Source organism: Archocentrus centrarchus, chromosome 4 (assembly GCF_007364275.1).
Source record: "Archocentrus centrarchus isolate MPI-CPG fArcCen1 chromosome 4, fArcCen1, whole genome shotgun sequence".
NCBI classification, from domain to species: Eukaryota; Metazoa; Chordata; class Actinopteri; order Cichliformes; family Cichlidae; genus Archocentrus; species Archocentrus centrarchus.
This window is the reverse complement of record NC_044349.1, coordinates 37,537,645-37,555,839: the sequence shown is the minus strand read 5'-3', so window position 1 is coordinate 37,555,839 and position 18,195 is coordinate 37,537,645. Positions and strand designations below refer to the sequence as shown.

General features: G+C 47.6%; 2 protein-coding genes across 3 annotated transcripts in view; both read right to left on the bottom strand.

Annotated features, from left to right (window-relative positions):
- Positions 1 to 7,750, bottom strand: part of sned1 (sushi, nidogen and EGF-like domains 1) — a 39,985-nt gene extending 32,235 nt beyond the window's left edge. For both annotated transcript variants that reach the window (XM_030727330.1, XM_030727331.1), the window contains exon 1: positions 7,292 to 7,750. In XM_030727330.1, the coding sequence (XP_030583190.1) occupies positions 7,292 to 7,510 (219 nt within the window). In that variant the 5' untranslated portion in view covers positions 7,511 to 7,750. The remainder of the gene's footprint in view (positions 1 to 7,291) is intronic.
- A 764-nt stretch (positions 7,751 to 8,514) lies between these two features.
- The window catches only part of crocc2 (ciliary rootlet coiled-coil, rootletin family member 2), a 52,848-nt gene continuing 43,167 nt past the window's right edge, over positions 8,515 to 18,195 (bottom strand). The window contains exon 36 of the mRNA XM_030727903.1: positions 8,515 to 8,990. Within this exon, the coding sequence (XP_030583763.1) occupies positions 8,907 to 8,990 (84 nt within the window). The 3' untranslated portion in view covers positions 8,515 to 8,906. The remainder of the gene's footprint in view (positions 8,991 to 18,195) is intronic.

Below are 18,195 nucleotides of genomic sequence, written 5' to 3'. Positions count from 1 at the left end.
GTGGGGCTGACAGCAGGGGGGGACTGGGCTGGGGGAGGGGTGGGTGGCTGGTCAAACCTGTTAAAGAACTGGTTTAGGTTGTTCACCCACTCTAAGTCTCCCACAATCCTAGGGCTTGGTTTGTGGCCTGAAATTGAGTTCAAACTCCTCCAAACCCCACTGATGTTGCTCTGCTGTAGCTGGTCCTCCATCTTCTTCCTGTAGATGTTTTTTCCATCCCTGATTTTCCTTCTCAGATCCTTCTGCACGGCTCTCAGCTCCTCCTTATTTCCTGATCTAAAGGCTCTCTTCTTCTCCTTCAGGAGAGCCTTTATTTCAGAGTTGATCCAGGGTTTGTTGTTTGAAAAACACCGTACCCTCCTGGTGGGCACAGTGTTTTCCACGCAGAAATTGATGTAATCAGTGATGCAGTCCGTGATGCTGTCGATGTCCTCCCCATGAGGGGCACAAAGCTCTTCCCACACAGTGGAGCTAAAGCAGTCTCTCAGAGCTTCTTCAGTCTCCTCAGACCATTTCTTCACTGTGTGTGTCACAACTGGTTCTCTGTGTACCAAGGGTTTGTACACAGGCTGGAGATGAACCAGGTTGTGATCTGAGCCCCCCAGGGGAGGCAGAGGTGATGAGCTGTATGCCTCCTTGATGTTGGCATACAGTAGATCCAGTGTGTTGGTATTCCTGGTGTGGCAGGTGACATACTGGGGGAAGGTGGGGAGAGTGGAGGACAGGGAGACGTGGTTAAAGTCCCCTGAGATCAGAAAGAGGGCCTGTGGGTGCTGTGTTTGGAGTCTGCTGGTAGTAGCATGGAGGACATCGCAGGCTGCAGCAGCGTTAGCAGAGGGCGGCACATACACAGTTATCACAATAACATGTGAAAACTCCCGAGGAAGATAGTGCGGTCTCATACTAACAGCGAGCAGCCAGCAAAATTTAGCCAGCAAAACTGCTTACCTAGGTTTAGGAAGGGACCATCGTTTGAGCTTCTTCACAAACATTAACATTTGTGTGTGGCAAAAAGCCCTGAAGGCAAACTTCACCAGTATGAAGTGTTGTCCCATCTGCAGAAGCACTTCACAACACTTTGACTACATGACACATGACTTTGCAGAGGTCATCACATTTGCATCATAGTTGCACAGCTGAAGGTTAGATTTAAGGATTTATTATTTTTCTCAAAGTTGCAGAGCTATGACGAGTGATTGGTCAACTGAACTGACAGTCCTGAAGGAACATTAATTATGATGTTGCAGGAATAACACCAACACATGGATACCAGATTGTGCCTATTTTGACACCCTTTTCAGCCCATATGTAATAATTCTTGTTAGCAGAGCTCACAGAGTGCCCTGGAGCTTTTTGTCTTTTCAGTTTTTAAGTTTATTTCTATCAAATAGTTTAAGTTATTAGAGTCAAATAAAGCAAACAAGTCAAACATTCAATGCAAGTCGTAGGTTTTTCGCAGGGCTTCTTCTCAGGTCATGCTCAATAGAACATTTGGTCCATTTTGTAAATTCTGGTTATTCTGTGTGAGAAAGGAGGTAAATCCGGGGTTGTTAGTCAGCGAGTGTGCAGGTTCACAGTCAGTCCGAGGCCTCGCTCGTCACATCCAGCTTCAAAACACCAAGACGATGATGGTGAAAACGCTCAGAACAGCACTTCACCCCCCCCCCCCCCCACACACACACACACAGATGACATCACAGTAGCTACGTCACCTTTATGCTGTCTGTGTTTCAGCTATGAACATTGTGATCAATATTTACATGTACACTCCCCTGCAGAAGTATTGGAACAGTGAGGCCTTTATTGTTGCTGTAGACTGAGAAGATCTGAGTTTGGCATCAAAAAATCAATATGAGACAAAAATCAACATCTCAGCTTTTATTTCCAGGTATTTCCATCTGGATCTGATACACAGTTCAGCACCTGTGGTCTGAAGCCACCCATTTTTCTTGTGAGCAAAGTATTGGAACATGTGACTGACAGGTGTGTTTTGTTGCCAGGTGTGTCCTGTTACACTGATTATTCAAACAATAAATAGTGCTGAATGTCTGCGCTCAGTTTTAGATTTGGGCTCTGTCGATGCAGACTGTGCGTTTATAGATAGAGGAGGAACCAACATGAAAACCAGAGAGCTGTCTGTGGGTGGAAAACAGCAATTATGAAGTTGAGAGAAGATGGAAAATCAACCAGATTAACTGCACAAACATTAGCCATAGCCAGTGGTGTACTAAGTAACAGATGCAGAACAGGTAGCTCGAGGAAAACAGCAGCAGCTGATGACAGAAACATTTGCTGCAAAGAAAGATCCTCAAACAACTGTTAGTGACATCAGCAACAACCTCCAGTGGGCAGCAGTGAAGGTGTCACGATCTATTGTTCACAGAAGACTTCATGAACAAAAGCACAGAGGCTTCACCAGAAGATGCAAACTACTAATTAACAAGAAGAACAGGAAGTCCAGGCTGGGATTTGCCATGAAGTTCAGAGACAAGCCTCTGGGACAAAGTTTTATGGACTGATGAGACAAAGATGAACCGTTACCAATGTAAAGGCTAAAGTTTGGAGAAAGAAAGGATCTGCTCATGATCCCAAACATACAAGCCCATCTGTGAAACACAGTGGAGGTGATGTCATGGTTTAGGCTGCATGGCTTCTTCTGGGATGGGCTCATTAATTTTTATTGATGATGATGTCAGAAGTACAATGAACTCAGAAGTCTACAGAAACATTTTGTCTGTCAGTTTAAAGAAAGATGCAAACTGATTCATCGTGCAGCAGGATAATGACCCAAACACACACAGGAGCTCATCAGAGGCAGGAAGTGGAAGGTTTGAGACCGGCCTAGTTAGTCTGCAGACTTAAACCCTACAGAGAATTTTAGCTGCTAAAAAACAAACACCTGAAAGAGGCTGCAGTGAAAGCTGGAAAAGCACCTCAGAAGAAGAATGGAAAATTTTAGTGATGTCAGAGAATCACAGGCTTGATGCAGTTACTGGAAGCGAAAGGATTTGCTGCTAAAGATGAAGTCTGACTCACTTTAATCTATTTTAAGTTTATCTGTTCCAATGCTTTTGATCACAAGAAAAATTGGTGGCTTCAGACAAAAGATATATTTCCAAAAGTATCCACTCAGCATCCAGATCATTGAATCCAGGGGTTCCAGTCTCTTCCACAGGTGTATAAACCAGCACCTAGGCATGCAGACTGCTTCTACCAACATCAGTGAAAGAATGGGTCGCTCTCAGGAGCTCAGTGAATCCCAGCGTGGTACCGTGATAGGATGATACCTGTGCAACAAGTCCAGTCACTGCTAAATATTCCACAATATTCCACAGTGGGATTATAACGAAGTGATTGGGAACAACAGCCACTCAGCCATGAAGTGGTAGGCCACGTCAGAGGATGCTGAGGGTCACAGTGCACAGAGGTCACCAACTTTCTGCAGAGTCAATCACTGCAGACCTCCAACCTTCATGTGGCCTTCAGATCAGCTCAAGAACAGCGAGAGCTTCATGAATGGGTTTCCATGGCAGCTGCATCCAAGCCTTCCATCACCAAGCTCAATGCAAAGTGTTGGATGGTGTAAAGCACGCCGCCACTGGACTCTAGAGCAGTGGAGACGTGTTCTCTGGAGGGATGAATCACACTTCTCCATCTGCCAATCTGAGGGAGGAGTCTGGGTTTGGTACCTGTCTGACTGCATTGTGCTAAGTGTAACATATGGTGGTGGTGGTGGTGGTGGGGGGGGTTATGGTGTGGGGGTGCTCTTCAGGAGTTGGGCTCGGCCCCTTAGTTCCAGTGAAAGGAACTCTTAATGCTTCAGCAGACCAAGACATTTGGGACGTTTTCATGAACTTGAATGTCCTCTATGCTGATTGGATCTCACCTGGTTTTATGTGCATGTAGTAGATTCTTTTTTATTGCCATCCATCCATCCATCCTCTGTCCGGTTGCGGGGGCATCAGCCTAAGCAGAGATACCCAGACCTCTCTCTCCCCAGCCACCTCCTCCAGCTCCTCCTGTTCCCAGGCCAGCCAAAAGGTATAATCTCTCCGGCATGTCCTGGGTCTGCCCCGGGGCCTCCTCCCGATAGCACATGCCTGGAACACTTCACCCAAGAGGTGCCCAGGAGGCATCCTAGCCAGATGCCCGAACCACCTCAAGTGGCTCCTTTCGATATGGAGGAGCAGCGGCTCTACTCTGAGCCCCTCTCAGATGACTGCACTCTTCACCCTATCTCTAAGGGAGAGGCCAGCCACTCTTCAGAGGAAGCTCATTTCCACTGCTTGTATCTGCGATTTCGTTCTTTTGTAAACTACCTGAAGCTCGTGACCACAGGTGAGGGTGGGGATGTAGATCCACCGGTAAATCAAAAGATTCAGTTTTCTCTTCACCTCGAGCATTGCAGCGTCTGCATCACTGCAGCTGCTCTCCTGATAATGTGTTTGTTTCTCCAACAATCAATATTAAGAAGAGTACTTATCAGTGAGTGCCAGTATTTGTTTTCATATTTGTTAAGGCTGGGCACCTGACACGTTTAAGATTTGGAGTTGAGTGCACTGCTTTGTATATAAAGCCTACATTTCTCTTCATACATACAGAACTGTATTGTTTTATCCAGACTTCTGTGAACACCCAGGTCAGGCATTCATCAGGCAGTCGCCACCACACACTTGACCTTTGTGTTGTGCACGTGCAAGAGCGCGTGCACTGCTCAGTCATCATGGATAAAAGTCCTGAGTCTCGGAACTAATCACCTAAGCAAATACAAGATGCTTGAGTCCTCCCATCAACAAAACTAACATAAATTTTTACTCATAAGCTGAAACTGATTAACACTGCATGAAAAACTACAGCTGACATTCCTGCACACACCCATGACTAGTGGGGAATTTCATTCATTTTTGGGTCATGCATGACTTTGAGTAAATAAATACCCCTTGCTTTGCTGTAGCTCAAGTATGTCCATTGTGAGTAACTAGTATGAATGTCCTCCTCTAACTCTGCAACAAAGACGTGCATTCCTAAATGTCACACTGTTCTTTAAAAGATTTTTTGTGCAGAAAAATCTTTTCCATTGGTGGATGAACTGCTTCTAATATAGCTCACATCTCTCATCCTACACGTGCATGTAAAATGCACCCATGCAGAGTACAAAGAATAAAACTCTACACACACATCTTTGGGCCATACACGGTGGTGAGTGAAACTGAGTGAATGAAACTGCACACAGTGTTGGCGCTCTTCAGAGAGCCAGATGAGCACTAGCAGATGTGTAATCTGTAAAAATGCAGATATGCTGTGGAACGCTCTCAGTGGAAGCTTTTAAATGTACTGAAATGTTATTTACATGTATTTATTTCCAGTGACAGCCAAGTTATTCCACGGAAAGGCTTGGGACTTTTCCACTGTCCATGAGAGCTTCTCTCTACAGTAACTCCCTTTGATCATGACCATGTATTCTCACATCTGCTTTTAAACGTGTGTTCTTCCCTCTCTGACCTTGGATGTCCTCCTTCACAGTCTTTATGCTGGTCATCCGTAAGAGTAGTTAATCCATGAAACGCATTGTTTAGCTGCCCTCTAAGATGCTTTGCAGATACATCTGTGTTCTGTTAAAGTGATTGGTCATTGCTCAGATAAAGCAGCTGGACAGTTCCAGGGGGAAGACCCCCGGCATGTTATCTGAGGCGTGGGAGGAGAGGAGGGAGGACCCGCAGGAGGAGGAGAGAAACATGAGCAAAGTCCCTGACAACCCGTAACAGAGGGGCAGCCTGGTTACAAGGCAGAAATGGGCCTGGAGTGGCACCAAGTCAGTATCTTTAGATGACATTAAAAGTATCTGTAAACAAGTGCTGCATGGCTGTGGCCGTCCTTAAATCCAAATCTGCTGGAAAGAAGACGTCCTGCTTCAGAAAGGCACTCCGAGGCATGTTTACCGCTGAACAGAGTCAGTTATGATAATGAAGCGTGACAGCACCCGCAAGCCATCTAAAACCAGTTTGATGCTGCAGCTTCCATTTAGCCCAGAGGCTTCTGGGAGAAATTATTCATACAAATTTACCTCTTTAGTGCGCCCTGAAATATGACCTGTTCAGAGCAGCTCTCTGGTGGCAGATATTGCCCTGTGGCCCGCCTGCTTTGCAGCACATGTTAAATGGATTCAGGTGAAGTTTTTAAAACAAGCGTGACTCTAATTTCAGGTGGCTTCCAGAATTTGTTTTGCTTTCTGTCACCTCAGAATGAGATGCAAAGTGAGAGCCATGGGGTATCACATCACCACCAAGGCAGCACATTTTTTAGATTTAGATTGTTATCACTATCAGATGATAATTCAGTCTGAGATCAACAAGTCAAGCGAACAGAAACATGTCTTATCTCGTCCGATGTGACTGCGGAGTATCAGTATTATTAAAGGAGAAGTGCCAGCAGCTGTACTTGTAAACATTATGTCACTGTCTTTACACTGAGTTTAGATGCAGGAGAGTTTTACATTTTTCCACAAGAGGAGACTGACCTCAGCGCTCGTGGCGTAAACGCTCAGATTAGAAAAACAACCTCTGACCTTGCCCATTGTTGCCATGGTTCCTCAGCCTCCCTCGCCCCGTGTTTGAGCAGGGAGGAAGGGCAGATATGAAGCTCAAACGCAGATGCCTTACCACAACAGGTGGTGTTGATTTAAGGGAGTTCTGCCTTTCCATGCGCTGGAACCGAACCCAATACATGACAAAGGCAGATCAAAGGCTGTTTCGTTGTGGTGTGCGAAAATCCTTGTCAAACCGTTGGGCTTCCTCCCACGAGTGCTGTTTCTCCCTCTCTGTGCATATTTTCCTTCCGCTCTCGCTCCTTCTGAAAAGAGAACCACTCACAGATGCTGCGGCGACAGTAAGAACACAAACTGTCACTTCCTTTAACAGCTCTTTGCAGATTTATTATAACAGGAGTTACCACTGTTCTGCAAATACTGTGCCTCTCGCTCTGCCTCTGTGCACTTGAGAGACCTCAGAGTGCAGAAAGGGGCAGATGTAAAGAGAAGAGAAAGTCACAGAGGATTATGATAACACCCGTGAGGGAAAAACGCGATATTCTACATGAGCGTATACAAACTCTCTAAGGGTACTGCAATGTAGTATTTGGCTGTGTGCCAAATCTCAGCTCCCTGAGGTTCTTATACAATCCACATCATGTCAGATCCAATTGCCAACTGCCAAGTGCATGCACACTCATACTCAGTGACTTATAAACACATTACCACACACACATCAGCAGAAACACACTCTTCTATACTCACATAGAGTCCGGCGTGCCTGTCTCCAAAAAAGGGGAATGCGACAGATATCTCCAGGAGCCCGGAGCCACCGTCATCCTGAGCGATGGTCTGGGAGTCCCCCTTGTCCCGACCAAAGGGGTAGAAGTCCTCCAGGGGCACGGCAGGTTCCACCCCGGGCAGCAGGGTCAGGAAGAAGAGGGTGCAGAAGTAGGGCAGCAGGGCTCGCACCACCAGCACCATGGCCTCAGCCACCCAGGGATGGAGCTGACAGCAGGCACTGCGGAGGGGAGGGAGGAGCACGTACACCTGAGGCAACAAGAGCAGAGCAGAACAAGACCGCAGGTTCCCCCCTCTGAATCCTCCTCTGACTGGTTCTCCTCACTCGTCCTTCAGTGAACTGGGCTCCTTGTGTGAGACAGGGGAATACTGCAGATTCCTTGCATTCTGCTTGCTGCTGGGCACTGCATGAGCTACAGTCCGTCTCACTGAAACGAGGCAAAGGAATGAAAGAGGGGGAGCAACCTGATTCAGCTGAGATTTTTTTTTTTTTTTTTTTAAACAATCCAGTGATTTGGTCCCTGATGGTCAGCTTAGAAATATCCTCAATAAAAGCTCTATTCTTGCTTGCCAAAGGAGTTCTTTCAGCTTTGGCCCCACCTCCCCCACAGGGATTCACTACCTTGCATAATTAGCTCCTTCCAGCCAATAGTTCGAGAGAAGCCGGTAACTGGATAACCACTGGGCGGATCTATGATAATCAAAGGGCTGCTTTAAAGAAACTCTGACAGGATTTTCCCCTCTCAGTGAAACTCCTGCTATGTGACACAGCGAGAGGACATGCGTGTGAACTGCTGGGAAAATAAACTGCAACTAAGATATGAATTTAAATGGAAGAAAATGGAAAGGGTTGCTGATGTCTGTTGTGTTTCAGGGCTGTGGATGATTACAGGAGAGGTAGCAGTGAAACCTTTAGAGAAGAAAGAGGAGTGTGCGCCTGTCTTTGACAGAAAACACTGGCTACAGAGATCAAAGGTCATCCTCTCAAAACACTAAACTCTAAATCACAAAAGCTTTAATGGAGCAAAAGTCAGACGGTGTGAAAGAGAAGACCAGCCAAACTGGATAACTGTGCTCAAGTTTACTGAAAACAAGCAAAACTTTTTATTAAGTCAAACACACCACACATGACAACATTCATTTAGTCTTTTTGACATTATAAGGAAAATCATTTAAAACCTGCCACTGATTATTCAACATATTTGGATCTGTACTAGTATATATTCTTATAAGGATTCACATGACCAATATGACAGATTAGTTTCTAAAAAATTAAGAGTGGAAGAAAACAAATCAAGAAAACCTTAAAAAATGACACAGCATGAGCAGGCTTAGAAATGCCAACTGTGGTGAGTCAGAGGAAATCCTTAAAACAATTTGGCACATCCATTCACTTATAAACAAAACGCTCTTTGTTTGTTGTTGTTGAGTTTTCCTTTGGATTAATGTAATCCTGTGTGCACATGTGCAAGGTGGGAGCCAGCGCAGGAGTGTGTTTGTCCGCGTGTGCGTCCAAATGGAGATGCAGCTTCAAACATCAAGCTGCCAGAGGAGGCAGAGGAGCTCGCTCTCACTCTGCCTACACGCCAGGCTGAAGCATCTGATTGAAATAGGCCTGCCGTCTTCTTGTCTCCTGATCCAGGTGCTCTTTCAGTGCCAGCACCTATAAAAGAAACAAAGAAAAGGAAAAAAAAACATGTCATCACACAAAATCATAGACAGAAATCCACAGGCAAACATCCACAGGCAAACATCCACAGGCAGACATCCACAGGCAGAATTCCACAGACAGACATCCACAGGCAAACATCCACAGACAGAATTCCACAGACAGACAACCACAGGCAGACATCCAGAGGCAGACATCCACAGACAGACATCCAGAGGCAGACATCCACAGATAGACATCCACAGGTAGAAATCCAAAGGCAGACATCCACAGGGAGAATTCCACAGACAGACATCCACAGGCAGACATACAGTACAGAGGCAGACATCCACAGGCAAAAATCCACAGACAGACATTCACAGACAAACATCCAGAGGAAGAATTCCACAGACAGACATCCACAGGTAGAAATCCACAGACAGACATCCACAGACAGATATCCACAGGCAGAATTCCTCAGACAAACATCCACAGAAAGACCTCCACAGGCACCCATCTACAGACAGACCTCCACAGGCAAACATCCACAGGCAAACATCCATAGGCAGACAAACATCCAAAGGCAAACATCCATAGGCAGACATCCACAGACAGACATCCACAGGCAGACATCCACAGGCAAAAATCCAGAGGCAGAAATCCACAGGCAGAAATCCACAGGCAGACATCCACAGGCAGAATTCCACAGACAGACATCCACAGGCAAACATCCACAGACAGAATTCCACAGACAGACAACCACAGGCAGACATCCAGAGGCAGACATCCACAGACAGACATCCACAGGCAAACATCCACAGACAAACATCCACAGGCAGACATCCAGAGGCAGAAATCGACAGACAGACATCCACAGGCAGAATTGCACAGACAGACATCCACAGACAAACATCCAGAGGAAGAATTCCACAGACAGACATCCACAGGCAGAAATCCACAGGCAGACATCCACAGACAGACATCCACAGACAAACATCCAAAGACAGACATTCACAGACAAACATCCAGAAGCAGACATCCACAGACAAACATCGACAGGCAGAATTCCACAGACAATCCAAAGGCAGACATACACAGGGAGAATTCCACAGACAGACATCCACAGGCAGACATCCACAGGCAAATATCCAGAGGCAGACATCCAGAGGCAGACATCCACAGACAAACATCGACAGGCAGAATTGCACAGAAAGACATTCACAGGCAAACATCCACAGACAGACATTCACAGACAAACATCCAGAGGCAAACATCCAGAGGAAGAATTCCACAGACAGACATCCACAGGCAGAATTCCACAGACAGACATCCACAGGCAAACATCCACAGACAGAATTCCACAGACAGACATTCACAGACAAACATCCACAGGCAGACATCCAGAGGCAGAAATCGACAGACAAACGTCGACAGGCAGAATTGCACAGAAAGACATCCACAGACAGACATCCACAGACAAACATCCAGAGGAAGAATTCCACAGACAGACATCCACAGGCAGAAATCCACAGGCAGACATCCACAGACAGACATCCACAGACAGACATCCACAGACAAACATCCAAAAACAGACATTCACAGACAAACATCCAGAAGCAGACATCCACAGACAAACATCGACAGGCAGAATTCCACAGACAATCCAAAGGCAGACATACACAGGGAGAATTCCACAGACAGACATCCACAGGCAGACATACAGTACAGAGGCAGACATCCACAGACAGACATCCACAGGCAAAAATCCACAGACAGACATTCACAGACAGACATCCACAGACAAACATCCAGAGGAAGAATTCCACAGACAGACATCCACAGGTAGAAATCCACAGACAGACATCCACAGACATTCACAGACAGATATCCACAGACAAACATCGACAGGCAGAATTCCACAGACAGACAACCACAAACAGACATCCATAGGCAGACATCCACAGACAGGCATCCACAGACAGATATCCACAGGCAGAATTCCTCAGACAAACATCCACAGAAAGACCTCCACAGGCACCCATCTACAGACAGACCTCCACAGGCAAACATCCACAGGCAAACATCCATAGGCAGACAAACATCCACAGGCAAACATCCATAGGCAGACATCCAAAGACAGACCTCCACAGGCAGACATCCACAGGCAAAAATCCAGAGGCAGACATCCACAGGCAGAAATCCACAGGCAGACATCCACAGGCAGAATTCCACAGACAGACATCCACAGGCAAACATCCACAGACAGAATTCCACAGACAGACAACCACAGGCAGACATCCAGAGGCAGACATCCAGAGGCAGACATCCACAGACAGACATCCACAGGCAAACATCCACAGACAAACATCCACAGGCAGACATCCACAGACAAACATCCACAGGCAGACATCCACAGGCAGAAATGCACAGAAAGACATCCACAGACAGACATCCACAGACAGACATCCAGAGGAAGAACTCCACAGACAGACATCCACAGGCAGAAATCCACAGGCAGACATCCACAGACAGACATCCACAGACAAACATCCAAAAACAGACATTCACAGACAAACATCCAGAAGCAGACATCCACAGACAAACATCGACAGGCAGAATTCCACAGACAATCCAAAGGCAGACATACACAGGGAGAATTCCAGAGACAGACATCCACAGACAGACATCCACAGGCAAATATCCAGAGGCAGACATCCAGAGGCAGACATCCACAGACAGACATCCACAGGCAGAATTGCACAGAAAGACATTCACAGGCAAAAATCCACAGACAGACATTCACAGACAAACATCCAGAGGAAGAATTCCACAGACAGACATCCACAGGCAGAAATCCACAGGCAGACATCGACAGGCAGAATTCCCCAGACAGACATCCACAGACAGACATCCACAGACAAACATCTATAGGCAGACATCCACAGACAGTCATCCACAGACAGATATCCACAGGCAAACATCCAGAGGAAGAATTCCACAGATAGAAATCCACAGGCAAACATCCACAGGCAGACATTCACAGACAGACCTCCACAGACAAACATCCACAGGCAGACCTCCACAGGCAGACCTCCACAGGCAGACCTCCACAGACAAACATCCACAGGCAAAAATCCACAGGCAGACATCCACAGACAGACCTCCACAGGCAGACATTCACAGACAGACATCCACAGACAAACATCCAGAGGCAAACATCCAGAGGAAGAATTCCACAGACAGACATCCACAGGCAGAAATCCACATGCAGACATCGACAGGCAGAATTCCCCAGACAGGCATCCACAGACAAACATCCAAAGACAGTCATTCACAGACAAACATCCAGAGGCAGACATCCACAGACAGACATCCACAGACAAACATCCATAGGCAGACATCCACAGACAGGCATCCACAGACAGATATCCACAGGCAGACATCCACAAACAAACATCCAAAGACAGACATTCACAGACAAACATCCAGAGGCAGACATCCACAGACAAACATCCATAGGCAGACATCCACAGACAGACATCCACAGACAAACATCCACAGGCAAACATCCACAGGCAGACCTCCACAGGCAGACATTCACAGACAGACATCCACAGGCAAACATCCAGAGGAAGAATTCCAGAGACAGACATCCACAGGCAGAAATCCACAGACAGACATCCACAGACAGGCATCCACAGACAGACATCCACAGGCTGAATTCCTCAGACAAACATCCACAGAAAGACACCCACAGGCACCCATCTACAGACAGACCTCCACAGGCAAACATCCACAGGCAGACATCCACAGGCAGAAATCCAGAGGCAGACATCCACAGTGAGACATCCACAGGCAGAATTCCACAGACAGACATTCACAGACAAACATCCACAGGCAGACATCCAGAGGCAGAAATCCACAGGCAGACATCCAGATGCAGACATCCACAGACAAACATCTATAGGCAGACATCCACAGGCAGAAATCCAGAGGCAGACATCCACAGTGAGACATCCACAGGCAGAATTCCACAGACAGACATTCACAGACAAACATCCACAGGCAGACATCCAGAGGCAGAAATCCACAGGCAGACATCCACAGGCAGACATCCACAGACAGACATCTATAGGCAGACATCCACAGACAGGCATCCACAGACAGATATCCACAGGCAAACATCCAGAGGAAGAATTCCACAGACAGACATCCACAGGCAAACATCCACAGGCAGACATCCACAGACAGACCTCCACAGACAAACATCCACAGGCAGACCTCCACAGGCAGACCTCCACAGGCAGACCTCCACAGGCAGACATTCACAGACAGACATCCACAGACAAACATCCAGAGGCAAACATCCAGAGGAAGAATTCCACAGACAGACATCCAGAGGCAGAAATCCACAGGCAGACATCGACAGGAAGAATTCCAGAGACAGACATCCACAGGCAGAAATCCACAGACAGACATCCAAAGACAGGCATCCACAGACAGACATCCACAGACAGACATCCAGAGGAAGAATTCCACAGACAGACATCCACAGGCAGAAATCCACATGCAGACATCGACAGGCAGAATTCCCCAGACAGGCATCCACAGACAAACATCCAAAGACAGTCATTCACAGACAAACATCCAGAGGCAGACATCCACAGACAAACATCCATAGGCAGACATCCACAGACAGGCATCCACAGACAGATATCCACAGGCAGACATCCACAAACAAACATCCAAAGACAGACATACACAGACAAACATCCAGAGGCAGACATCCACAGACAAACATCCATAGGCAGACATCCACAGACAGACATCCACAGACAAACATCCACAGGCAGACATCCACAGGCAGACCTCCACAGGCAGACATTCACAGACAGACATCCACAGGCAAACATCCAGAGGAAGAATTCCAGAGACAGACATCCACAGGCAGAAATCCACAGACAGACATCCACAGACAGGCATCCACAGACAGACATCCACAGACAGACATCCACAGACAGACATCCACAGACAGACATCCACAGAAAGACACCCACAGGCACCCATCTACAGACAGACCTCCACAGACAAACATTCACAGGCAAACATCCACAGGCAGACATCCAGAGGCAGACATCCAGAGGCAGAAATCCACAGTGAGACATCCACAGGCAGAATTCCACAGACAGACATTCACAGACAAACATCCACAGGCAGACATCCAGAGGCAGAAATCCACAGGCAGACATCCAGATGCAGACATCCACAGGCAAGCATCCACAGAAAGACCTCCTCAGACAAACATCCACAAACAGACATCCACAGGCAAACATCCACAGGCAAACATCCACAGAAAGACCTCCTCAGACAAACATCCACAAACAGACATCCACAGACAGGTATCCACAGGCAGAATTCCACAGGCAAACATCCACATTCAGACATCCACAGACAGACCTCCACAGGCAAACATCCACAGCTAAACATCCATAGACAGACATCCACAGGCAGACATCCAGAGGCAGAATTCCACAGACAGACATCCACAGGTAAACCTCCACAAACAGACCTCCACAGACAGACCTCCACAGACAAACATCCACAGGCAGACCTCCACAGGCAGACCTCCACAGGCAAACATCCACAGGCAAAAATCCACAGGCAGACATCCACAGACAGACCTCCACAGGCAGACATTCACAGACAGACATCCACAGACAAACATCCAGAGGCAAACATCCAGAGGAAGAATTCCACAGACAGACATCCACAGGCAGAAATCCACAGACAGACATCCACAGACAGACATCCACAGACAGACATCCACAGACAGGCATCCACAGACAGGCATCCACAGGCTGAATTCCTCAGACAAACATCCACAGAAAGACACCCACAGGCACCCATCTACAGACAGACCTCCACAGGCAAACATCCACAGGCAGACATCCACAGGCAGACATCCAGAGGCAGACATCCACAGTGAGACATCCACAGGCAGAATTCCACAGACAGACATTCACAGACAAACATCCACAGGCAGACATCCAGAGGCAGAAATCCACAGGCAGACATCCAGATGCAGACATCCACAGACAGACATCCAGAGGCAGACATCCACAGACAAACATCTATAGGCAGACATCCACAGACAGGCATCCACAGACAGATATCCACAGGCAAACATCCAGAGGAAGAATTCCACAGATAGACATCCACAGGCAAACATCCACAGGCAGACATCCACAGACAGACCTCCACAGACAAACATCCACAGGCAGACCTCCACAGGCAGACCTCCACAGGCAGACCTCCACAGGCAAACATCCACAGGCAAAAATCCACAGGCAGACATCCACAGACAGACCTCCACAGGCAGACATTCACAGACATCCACAGACAAACATCCAGAGGCAAACATCCAGAGGAAGAATTCCACAGACAGACATCCACAGGCAGAAATCCACAGGCAGACATCGACAGGCAGAATTCCCCAGACAGGCATCCACAGACAAACATCCAAAGACAGTCATTCACAGACAAACATCCAGAGGCAGACATCCACAGACAGACATCCACAGACAAACATCCATAGGCAGACATCCACAGACAGGCATCCACAGACAGATATCCACAGGCAGACATCCACAAACAAACATCCAAAGACAGACATTCACAGACAAACATCCAGAGGCAGACCTCCACAGACAAACATCCATAGGCAGACATCCACAGACAAACATCCACAGGCAAACATCCACAGGCAGACATCCAGAGGCAGAAATCCACAGGCAGACATCCAGATGCAGACATCCACAGACAGACATCCAGAGGCAGACATCCACAGACAAACATCTATAGGCAGACATCCACAGACAGGCATCCACAGACAGATATCCACAGGCAAACATCCAGAGGAAGAATTCCACAGATAGACATCCACAGGCAAACATCCACAGGCAGACATCCACAGACAGACATCCACAGACAGACATCCACAGGCAGACCTCCACAGGCAGACCTCCACAGGCAGACCTCCACAGGCAAACATCCACAGGCAAAAATCCACAGGCAGACATCCACAGACAGACATCCACAGGCAGACATTCACAGACAGACATCCACAGACAAACATCCAGAGGCAAACATCCAGAGGAAGAATTCCACAGACAGACATCCACAGGCAGAAATCCACAGGCAGACATCGACAGGCAGAATTCCCCAGACAGGCATCCACAGACAAACATCCAAAGACAGTCATTCACAGACAAACATCCAGAGGCAGACATCCACAGACAGACATCCACAGACAAACATCCATAGGCAGACATCCACAGACAGGCATCCACAGACAGATATCCACAGGCAGACATCCACAAACAAACATCCAAAGACAGACATTCACAGACAAACATCCAGAGGCAGACCTCCACAGACAAACATCCATAGGCAGACATCCACAGACAAACATCCACAGGCAAACATCCACAGGCAGACCTCCACAGGCAGACCTCCACAGGCAGACATTCACAGACAGACATCCACAGGCAAACATCCAAAGGAAGAATTCCAGAGACAGACATCCACAGGCAGAAATCCACAGACAGACATCCACAGGCAGAAATCCACAGACAGGCATCCACAGGCTGAATTCCTCAGACAAACATCCACAGAAAGACACCCACAGGCACCCATCTACAGACAGACCTCCACAGACAAACATTCACAGGCAAACATCCACAGGCAGACATCCAGAGGCAGACATCCAGAGGCAGAAATCCACAGTCAGACATCCACAGGCAGAATTCCACAGACAGACATTCACAGACAAACATCCACAGGCAGACATCCAGAGGCAGAAATCCACAGGCAGACATCCAGATGCAGACATCCACAGGCAAACATCCACAGAAAGACCTCCTCAGACAAACATCCACAAACAGACATCCACAGGCAAACATCCAGAGGCAGACATCCACAGGCAAACATCCACAGAAAGACCTCCTCAGACAAACATCCACAAACAGACATCCACAGACAGGTATCCACAGGCAGAAATCCACAGGCAAACATCCACATTCAGACATCCACAGACAGACCTCCACAGGCAAACATCCACAGCTAAACATCCATAGACAGACATCCACAGGCAGACATCCAGAGGCAGAATTCCACAGACAGACATCCACAGGTAAACCTCCACAAACAGACCTCCACAGACAGACATCCACAGACAAACATCCACAGGCAGAATTCCACAGACAGATATCCACAGACAGACCTCCACAGGCAAACATCCACAGAAAGACCTCCTCAGACAAACATCCACAGACAGACCTTCACAGGCAAACACCCACAGACTGACATCCACAGGCAAACATTCTCAGACAAACATCCACAGGCAGATCTCCACAGACAAACATCCACAGGCAGAATTACACAGACAGACATCCACAGACAGACTCAGTCTCTATCCGCAGATAGACCTCCACAGGCAGAATTTCACAGACAGGCGGACCTCCACAGGTAAACATCCACAGACAAACACCCACAGACAGAATTCCACAGAAAGGCATCCACAGACAGACCTCCACAAGCAAACATCCACAGACATCCACAGACAAGCACCCACAGACAGACCTCCACAGACAGACTTCCACAGGTAAACATCCGCAGACAGACCTCCATAGGCAGAATTTCACAGACAGACAGACCTCCACAGGTAAACATCCACAGACCGGCATCCACAGACAAACACCCACAGACAGAATTCCACAGAAAGGCATCCACAGACAGACCTCCACAAGTAAACATCCACAGATATCCACAGACAAGCACCCACAGACAGATATCCACAGACAGACATCCACAGGCAGAATTCCACAGACAGACATCGAAAGGCACCCATCTACAGACATACCTCCACAGACAAACATCCACTGGCAGACATCCACAAACAGACATCCACAGACAAACATCCACAGGCAGATATCCACAGACAGACCTCCACAGGCAAACATCCACAGGCAGACATCCAAAAGCAGAATTCCACAAACAGACATCCACAGACAGACATCTACAGGCAAACTTCCACAGGCAGAATTCCACAGACAAACATCCACAGACATCCACAGGCAAACAGCCACAGACAGACATCCACAGGCAGAATTCCTCAGACAAACATCCACAGACAGACATCCACAGGCAGAATTCCACAGAC